Here is a 9,506-nt window from a genome sequence, read left to right as displayed (position 1 = left end):
AGTGTCTACAACTTTCAATATTCATCAAAACAAATGACTAAAACCCTACATCATTCTACTTATAGTGTATTACAAATAATAGGTAAAATGACCAAAAAGTCCCTTTAATGAAATGTGACCAAGGGCGCCCTTGGAGTACAAGTTTAGGGTCGGTTTTGGTGTGATCCAAGGCCTTCTCCACACTTCACTTGGACGCTTTATTGGACGGTTCCAACGCATTCTCACATACGTGCATCCTCGTGGTCGTATTTGTATCTGCTAGCGCCTTAAATTTTCATGAAAGTACCAATATTTGAGTCCAAGTAAGAAAAATTATATATGCAGTGGAACTCGGTTGAAGTCCCTTCGATCGGACATCCAATTAGGAAAAAGACCATATGGAAAACTAAGTATACTACTTCGTCCATTTTAATTTATATGATATAGTTTAACGGAACACGAACTTTAAAAAGTGTGAAGATTTTAATATGTCCCAAATTTATTCTTAAAATAAATAAAACATTTAAATGAAAGAGTATACTTTTGTGGACTTCCTGTCAAATTAGTGGAATCTAATACAAATAAAATATTAATGTCAACATTTAAACAGGGGCGGGTTTAGAGGGCTAAGCGGGGTTCTCGAAAATTCTATAATTTTTTTACGGATACTGTATTTATATTGAGAAATTTAATAATGTATATAAAATTATAAGTTGGAAATCCACAATTAAGTGTGTTATTGATCTAGTGACAAAAAATGTGCGCACTAAAGCATTGTTGTCCTCTGGTTGTGGGTTATTAGTCATTTTTTGGGGATTTTTACTTTGCCCAAAGAACTCACAAATTTAAAATTCTAAATCCGCCTCGATCTGCATTTAAAAAGGAATACTCTGGTACACTAAAGTTTCCACTATGAGTAGGCTAGGGAATGATCCTATCACACGGGTCTATTATATGCACCATGCAGCCTTATCTAACTTGCATTTTTGTTAGAGTCTGTTTTCAATACTTGAATTCGTAACTTTTTTATCATATGACAATAACATTATCACTTATTTCAAAATTCTCCTTCGTAATTATCATCAACAACAACAATAACAAACCCAATGTATTCCCAGAAAGTGGGATCTGGACTTCATAGTCATCAACATTTGCCAAATAAAAGATGCATCAATTTTTTGGTAACAAATTAAAAAGAAAAATATATCACATTGATTGATTGAGAGATAAAGTACAAGTGTTTCCACTATTTTTTTTAAGCAGAAATATTTGTAGACATGATAGTAGATAAGTGGAGTAGCAGCCTTTTTAGCAAACCATATCCAATGAGGGCAAGCTTTTATCTGTTGAATGAATCTACTTATATATATATTTTGACGAAGAAACAGAATATACGGAGGTGGTCCTAAAAACCTAATTTTACTAATTTAACACTCTCTTTTTATACATGTGTTGTCAGATTGGGTGATGACCCAACATATTAGTAGTCAAAAGCAAGTGGGGCATAAATTTCCACTTTCTATATACTTTGATTATCAAGTGGGACAGCTAAATGTATGATCATAATTTGATGCACAAAGAAACATTCAAGGTGGGACAATGTAATGTTGTACATTCAGATTTGAATTGTATCATCATAAACTTAAAATGATAAAAGAGTATACACTTTCATTATATTATTTGAGGTTTCTGATATATCTCTTCACATGTGACAGTTAGTAGAAGATTCCATATCTATAGAAGAAGATGAAAGTGGAAGATTCTCATATCTATATAGAAGGTGAAATGTGCATTAAATATGCATTTTGGCTAGCCATATCCTATCATAGTACCTAACACTACAGAGTACATGTGCGTTTTTCTAACCAAAAATTCTGCCCCAATTTCATGTCTTTTCAATCTTAAATTTGTAGAAATGCTTCTCAAAGGAATTTTTGAGGTCCTCTCAATAGCATCTCCATAATCGTTTCGAAGGCCAAAAGTAGAGTATATAAACACTAAACTAGATCCATAGGGAATAATTGCATCCCCAAAATGCACTATTTTTATACGTGTTGTAGGACCGGTGCGAGTGTAATTCCTTTTCCATTTTTATAAGTGAAGCGTGTGAAATATTTTTATAAATAGATGACGATAAGACAAATATTCTGAAATTCATATATATTCTACCACCATGTCTATTTATATGGTGAAAGTTTACGTACTTAAAGGGAATAATTTTTTGTTTGTTCAAATCTTGAACCAAAGAATAAGCGCCAAGAGTGTGAATGTAATTCGAAATCAAAAAAACAAAAGCCCAATTTGAGCGACGGAACCAATTGCATCTTAGCTGATTATGGGCCTATTTAGTTGGCTAGGCTGGCTTATAATGGGCTTTGGACTTTTTCATTTTAGTTAGGCCCTTTTCAAAATAATTGACCCATGTTTGGATTATTAGATACTAATGGTCAATTGGTCCAAACAAATTTCATATTATGACCATTTTATAATTTGGGTCATTTTATTTCAGATAGTTCAAATACAGTTTATATACCATATTGATATAATCCATATATCATACTGATACAGTTCATAAAAGAATAGAGAAATGAATTTATGAGTAATAATTGTATCATTGTTATATAAAATATGTATTTTTGAATATGATATGCATAGAATTTGCATCACTATTGTGTGTGTATATATATAATGTATATAGAAATTATATTTTTATTGTACTGAATACATATATGTATAAAATATGTATCAGTATTGTATAAAGTTATTAGCAAATGGTTAGAAAATGAAATTCAATGATAATATTTTCTTGGCAATTGTTTCATTCAAAGTGGTTCTGATATTTATGTCCAAAAAGTTGTTGCAGTTGTAAGGTGTAACGTGCCCTGACTTGTAGATGATTTAAAGAAAGTAATTTATGATTGATCCACCAAAGGTGTGGAATTTCACTAAACTTGACGACTTATTCAAAGTCAAATGACCCCCTGAATCTAGCATAAACTTGTTATAAACTCTTTTATAGCCAATAGTATGTATCTATTTCGAATAGTTTGAGGGTAGTTTTAGTCCTTTTCCGTTGTTTATTTGCTCATAATTTCAAAGCAACATTGTGCAATGAATTAATTTGATGATTTAGTCTAATAACTTTCCTGTGTCCAGTATAATAGATACACAAATTGCAAAAAATGCGCATATTCATTGGGTGTGTTTGTACGAAATCATAAGAAATTTGGTCTTAGTATACAAAAATCTCTTAATTTTATCAACTATTTCAAATGGACTATTGGAGAAAAACCTGTGCAAAGGACTCTTGATCATCACCTACCTTAAAATAAAAAATTTCAAATGACTAGATGAAACAATAAGTAAGCCAACTTGGAATGTGTAAAATGGTAGAATTGGCAAAAACTTGGAATGAGTAAAAAAAACATGAACAACTTGGTATTTTCAATCTTAATGCATAATGATATCACAGAAAATTGATACAAAAAATCTTTGGAATATGTAAATAAGGGCAAATCTAGAAAGCAAAAAAAATAAATCCTTCTTAATAATGCAAGTGTACACTTATTTTGGATTAAAATTAACACTTTATGAACCAGAAGAAATATTAATTTGAATAAAAGAAAAAAGATAATTTGACAAGTACCTAGAAGGACTATGACACCTAATTAAGAAAGTAGGATGACTTTTGAGTTTCTCTGCACTTTGAATGAGTCATATTAGATGTTTCATTCAGAGAGAAATAAATACTACAGATTTTTTTATACATGACGGGGAGCATTGGAGTAACTGGTAAAATTGTTGCCATGTGACCGGGAGGTCACGAGTTCAAACCTTAGAAACAACCTCTGACAAAAATGCAAGGTAAAATTGCGCGTACTATTCACCCTTATGGTGGGGCCCTTCCTCGGACACAGTGCATAGCGATAGCTTTAGTGCACCGAGCTACCTTTTTTAGATTTTTTTATACTTGTGTTTCTATCATGGCACCTTCCTGGCACTGAATGACATGACCCTATATTAATGCATGAAAACTGGACAGAAAGAGCAGAATCTTCAAACAAATTGCATATCAGTAAGCCAATTCTATAGAATTTCCACTGGGAAAATGGGAGAAGTGAAGGTGATAGGGTCATCAGCAAGCCTATTTTACACCAGAGTGGAATGGGCTTTGAAGCTCAAAGGGGTTACCTATGAATATATACAAGAAGATTTACTGAACAAGAGTGAGTTGCTCCTCAGGTCCAACCCTGTTCACAAGAAGATACCCGTGCTACTACACGATGACAAACCCGTTGCTGAATCACTTGTGATTCTTGAATACATCGATGAAACTTGGAAAGGATACTCTTTGTTGCCTCAAGATCCATATGAAAGAGCAACAGCTCGTTTCTGGGCAAAATTTGTTGATGAGAAGGTAGTTCTTTTCTTTTATAGCCTTCCCATTTGTCACGATTTCTTTTTCTTTCTTGACATGCTCCAAAGTAAATGCATACAAAAGATAGCATATATGTATGTACCGATACCACTGCTAAGGCTGATTTGCTTTCCATTTCCATGAAAAAGAGGATGAACATCTAGATCCAATTTGATCCGTCTATCAGGTAAACAGTTTTTGTGTGTGTGTGTGTTTTAATAACCATGGTGTCCCTGCCAGCTTTTGTGCACCTCTACTAATTCCACCGAACACCTGCCACCTCCCGACAGCATAAGGTACCGAGGTAACTCTGTCCATCAAGGTGGGACAGTTTTGTTACTCACAAGATTAGTATAATTCAAATAGCTTAAATCATGATTCCATAAACATGCTCCAGTCAGTTTCAATCATCATATAGGGCAGACCCAGAATTTAAGCTTTATGCATTCAATCTTTAAGGTTTTAAACATTGAATGTTTAAAGTTATGGGCTCATATCTACCTTTTGATGTAATTTTCTTGGATTTTACGCGAGTTTAAGCGGCGCATCGAAAATACTGGGTTCAGATAAACCCGGTAAGGTACTCTACATCCACCTTGTATATACAGAACAACTTAACGGTTAAGAAATCATGCTATTCAAGTTAATTCATCAGATAAAATATCAAAGACAAGAATAGCAAATGATAGCTTTCTGATTGTTAGTCTTCACCTTCAGTGTGTCATAGGATCATGGCAAGCAATGGCAGCTGAAGGAGAGGCAAAAGAAAAAGCTATAGAGTCAGTACAGGAACAGTATGCATTTATCGAGAAGCAGATCCGAGGGAAGAAGTTTTTCGGTGGGGAGCAGATAGGCTACCTGGATCTCGTGATGGGTTGGAAAACTCTTTGGCTCAACGCCATGGAGGAAGTAGGAATTATGAAGTTACTTGATCCAGAGAAGTTCCCTTCACTCCATCAATGGACTGAAAACTTCAAACAGATCCCTATTATACAAGAAAGCATGCCACCACAAGAGAGCCTAGTCAACTACTTCCAAGGTAGTCTAAACTACGTGCGTTCCCTAGCAGCAAACAAACCATGAATCTCGTTTTATAATCGTTAGAAGTGTTGTGATGTCTGATGTCTCTCTGATTCTATGTGCAACTTCTACTATTGTTTGTCTACTGTAAGACTGTTACCCCTTCTTTTGTCAGGTTTGCAAGGATAATCGATCTTTTCCACGTATGTTTCTTTGAGACGTTATGTAAACAGTCTCTCCCATTTGCAACATCGCGAGCAGATGAAGTGTGAACCAAGATGAAACCGATGCCACCAATGATTTTGATTGTCCGAGCATCATCCTAATGCGTCTGAACCAAATGAGGCTGCTATAGTATTATTTCTACATGCCACGAAAATATGCTAAACCTTATTCTATACTCTTGTAATCTAATTTACAAAGATATTTCAATCTAAGAATAAGATCTATTAACACACAAGTAAAACTATACACTTGGTAAATTCAGCAATATAGTATTTCTGTCCAACGTCATGTGCATTGGGAGAGTGAAACTACACATACATACAAAAGCTTTCAGGAATAGCCTACACGTCGACAACGAACCCAGTAAGCTGTCCCTCCACTCCGTCCTCGAGCAACAGCTATTTCCTCGTCAATGTAAAACCAGATGAAAAATGGATCCTTCCCCTTATTGCTCGGTTCTCTTTCATCTTTTCCCTTAATTCTGATATCAAAAGGATCGAATGGTCCAATTTTTATCCGAAGCCGCTCAAACACGAAAGCTAAAATCCTATTCTTCCATGAAAATGGCCCTTCAAATGTCAAGAATCCAAGAGGCCCCAGGTACACACCATTTTCAATCCTCTTTGCCTAGAATTTTACTCAAACACGTTACTCATCTTGGGATTGAAAGAAAGCATCTACACTCTGCAGTTAAATTGGAGTGCATCATCTAAACAACTAAAAGAAGCAGACATTTAAAGAGAGAATGTAGGTTGCTTATATAGCACGAACAAATATGTTGGAGAGTAGGTGTGCCCTTGTTTATCTTTATCCCTTTCTCTTGTATTTTATGTTTCGAGCAGGGAAATGTACGCCAAGATAGTCACTTTGCAGAAGATCCCCAAAGTAACTATATATCACTAGATTCACAATTTACAAGTGATGAGAATTAGCTAACAATATAGGTCTATGAGATTGAATTATTGGTGTTTCTTTTGGTTACCAAAAAAATTGAATTATTTGGCTTTATCTCATCTAAGAGTTTACATAATTAGAAACAAAAGGATCTGTTAATCATGTTCACTGCTCTAGCACCCCCTGCTCTCACATGCAAGTCAATTTTCTTTGAGCAACCATGTGATTGGTCATTTGTTCTAATCACTCTCAACCCTGGTAGATCCTTAAGTTACACTCCCTCAATTTCAATTTATTTATCTTACTTTCCTTTTTAGTCCGTCTCAGGAAGAATGCCTCTTTCCTTTTTTTGCAACTCTTTGGTTCTAACTTTTCACGTGGCATGTCTAAGACTACAAAGATAAGAATCTTATCATATGGAGGCTTGCACGAAGGAAATTGTGATCTGGATTTATACCGACCGTTCCATAACACTAGAAAGAGAAACTAACAAATATGGTTATATACTTATATCGCCCCAATTAAGAGTAGAACTAATTCGCCATTCCCCATAATGCCATATGAATCATTACTCTAAGGCGTCATTAGAACATATTCAGATGTGCATATTCTCTAGCTTTTATCATCTAGATTAAGTGTAATTTCCTTAATTAGTGTTAAGAGACGGATAAAAAGATAAGTAAAGCTTACAGCTGCATCAAATCTCTGAATGGCTGTAATTGGGAAATATCTACCTCGTCCTAATCCTTTCTGCAACAATAAGTTTCAAATTAAAACGAAGCATTGGACAATATAGGGAACTCAATCAAAGCACCTAAAAATAACATATCTGGAGTAATCCCACAAGTGGGGTTCGGAGAGGGTAGAGTGTACACAGACGTTACCACTACCTCGTATAGATAGAGAGGCAGTTTTCGAAAGACCCCCGGATTAAATAAAGTATGCACAACAGAAAACTGAATAACAAACCTCAGCAGTAAAAACGAGCATCCACGTCCTCCCAGGCGATTTGGTTCCACCAAGAGTTTCAAGAAACTTGGAGGGATCAACTTTTGCTCTCTCAATGGTAGAGAAAGCAGCCATGATCTCTGCTGCTGGAACCTTTCTTGTTTTTGCAGCATTTTTCAGTACTCTTACACTCTCTTCAACTTCCTAATATAAAATTTTACCCACAATCATAAATTCACATAACCAGTAGGAAAACAAAAACAACCTTTTTTAAGTAGTTATTCTGTTTAACTCACAACATGGCAATTCATGCATTCACGCGTGTGGTCTACTGGTAAATGAAGTAGGTTGAAAACTTTGAGATTGCAAAAACATAACTTGAACTACCTGGTCCTATGTTATCAATAGACAAAATTACTGGTTCTTATACTGGTAGGAGGTAGCACGTAACCGACTACTAGTCCAGTGCCCAAGTGGGATTCGAACACCATCATTATAAGAAAATAAAAGGAAACGCCTAGTAAGGAATATTATCCAAATCACTCAAAAGGGTGTTCTTAAACAATTTTTGAAGAAAAAAACAGAAACTTTTAGCAAGCCATAATACATAATTGTGTCGGTTAACTTGGGCTCAGCTAACATCTATGCACTTCAACTTTGGGTGTGCACAAGTAGGCACTTAAACTATCATAAGGATGAACCAGTAGACACACGCGTACTACATGGCAAATCTCACACGAATTATCACGTAGGACGCGTGCATCTCATAAAATTTGTCGCATACTAAATGTGTGCCTACTCGTTATAGATAGTCTTAAGTGTCTACTATGCACACCCAAAGTTGGAAGGATGTCACTGTCGCATTTATGTATTATGTTCCTTAGCAAATTAAGCTGCATAAGTTGACGAGTCATCGACTAGCTGACGTGGCCGTATCTCGTAGGCTCGTGGAGCATATACTTACCGCATTTCAATTTATTTGTCTTAAATTCTTTTTTTTTTTCTTTAATTTCACCTTTCATATTCATAACAATAAAGTGTTTAATTTTAGACCACAAAACTTAATAGTGTTACTTTATTATTTTTAATCAGACAAACAAATTAAAACATACATAATACTAATATTGCTAAGTTCAATTCTTCTTAACATAGAAACACTATTTCTGCGCCAATTGACTCAAAATCCTGAAAAGAAAAGAAGTGAAGGGGATGATACCTGGTTGAGTTGCTTGTTTTGTTCATCATTTTGAAATAGAAGTGAAGCAGCTTGAGAATTTGGATCCTTTTCATCAAGGCTTGCTCTGGTTTTTAGTGGAGAAAATCTGAGACAAGTTTGTAATTTTGGAAGACGACAAGGGATTTGGAAAGTGGGAAAGAGAATACCCGGATTCGAGGAGAGGAAGGAAGAAGAAGAAGATTGTAGCAGCATTCTATTTTATTATAAGTGGCTCTGCTTATTCCCTCTTAATAATTCAAATGGAAAGGAAATATCTATATGGACATCTTTGGCTCCTTTTGTTTTTGCCCCTTTCTATTTGGTATCTACTCTAATTACAAAACGGATAGTACTACAATTTATTTATGACACAATCACTCCAGAGCTCCTTAAATTTATCAATAAATTTCACTTAGATATTATTTTTGACTCAAATTTTGCGAAAGTTTTTGCACACGTTTACGTTTTCAATAGCCTCGTTAAAATGTTTGAATATAATTAAAATTTTGAAATCCGATAGGTATAAGAACCCTATAAAATTTTCGGTTACAAATCTAAACTATGTGAGTCCTATTACACCCTATAATTTAATTTTTATAATACACACTTAAATTACCGAGGATCCTATTACCCCAAACATAATTTCATCATAATTCAAGAAGATTCTTATGATATCTACTGAAATTTATTTTAAAATGCAATTTGAATATCAAATGTTGTACTTTTTTAACATAAATATCAAACCTTTTGAAAGTAATTACACTCTCTCCCACTTTTTAAATTATTTTACTCTCTCTCCCTATTAAT

The 9,506-nt window shown here is 34.6% G+C and overlaps 2 protein-coding genes across 4 annotated transcripts; one reads left to right on the top strand and one right to left on the bottom strand.

Moving 5' to 3' along the window:
* Window positions 1-3,991: 3,991 nt before the first annotated feature.
* LOC107855428 (glutathione transferase GST 23) lies at window positions 3,992-5,618 on the top strand. Of its 2 annotated transcripts, XM_016700444.2 has the most exons (3): window positions 3,992-4,396; window positions 5,114-5,435; window positions 5,592-5,618. In XM_016700444.2, the coding sequence occupies exons 1-3, from the start codon at window positions 4,007-4,009 to the stop codon at window positions 5,603-5,605; spliced, it is 726 nt and encodes a 241-aa protein (XP_016555930.2). In that variant the 5' UTR covers window positions 3,992-4,006; the 3' UTR covers window positions 5,606-5,618. The 2 variants fall into 2 exon arrangements, with proteins under 2 accessions (XP_016555930.2, XP_016555929.2); XM_016700443.2 differs by having other exon boundaries at window positions 5,114-5,618.
* A 224-nt stretch (window positions 5,619-5,842) lies between these two features.
* LOC107855429 lies at window positions 5,843-9,275 on the bottom strand. Of its 2 annotated transcripts, none has more exons than XM_016700445.2 (4): window positions 8,700-9,275; window positions 7,505-7,687; window positions 7,226-7,285; window positions 5,843-6,268 (listed from the first exon to the last, which is right to left on the bottom strand). In XM_016700445.2, exons 1-4 carry the CDS (start codon window positions 8,910-8,912, stop codon window positions 5,972-5,974), a joined length of 753 nt encoding a protein of 250 aa, XP_016555931.2. In that variant the 5' UTR covers window positions 8,913-9,275; the 3' UTR covers window positions 5,843-5,971. The 2 variants fall into 2 exon arrangements, with proteins under 2 accessions (XP_016555931.2, XP_016555932.2); XM_016700446.2 differs by having other exon boundaries at window positions 5,843-6,325; window positions 8,700-9,085.
* Between the last annotated feature and the right edge of the window lie 231 nt (window positions 9,276-9,506).

This window comes from Capsicum annuum, chromosome 6 (assembly GCF_002878395.1).
Source record: "Capsicum annuum cultivar UCD-10X-F1 chromosome 6, UCD10Xv1.1, whole genome shotgun sequence".
In the NCBI taxonomy this organism is placed as follows: Eukaryota; Viridiplantae; Streptophyta; class Magnoliopsida; order Solanales; family Solanaceae; genus Capsicum; species Capsicum annuum.
This window is presented reverse-complemented; position numbering and strand designations above follow the sequence as displayed.

Coding starts and splice junctions, on each gene's coding strand:
- LOC107855428 (XM_016700443.2), top strand. CDS start 4,007: ATGAAAACTGGACAGAAAGAGCAGAATCTTCAAACAAATTGCATATCA. Junction 4,397..5,113: donor CAAAATTTGTTGATGAGAAG/GTAGTTCTTTTC, acceptor CTTCACCTTCAG/TGTGTCATAGGATCATGGCA.
- LOC107855429 (XM_016700445.2), bottom strand. CDS start 8,912: ATGCTGCTACAATCTTCTTCTTCTTCCTTCCTCTCCTCGAATCCGGGT. Junction 7,688..8,699: donor AAAACAAGCAACTCAACCAG/GTATCATCCCCT, acceptor ATTTTATATTAG/GAAGTTGAAGAGAGTGTAAG. Junction 7,286..7,504: donor TGCTCGTTTTTACTGCTGAG/GTTTGTTATTCA, acceptor TTATTGTTGCAG/AAAGGATTAGGACGAGGTAG.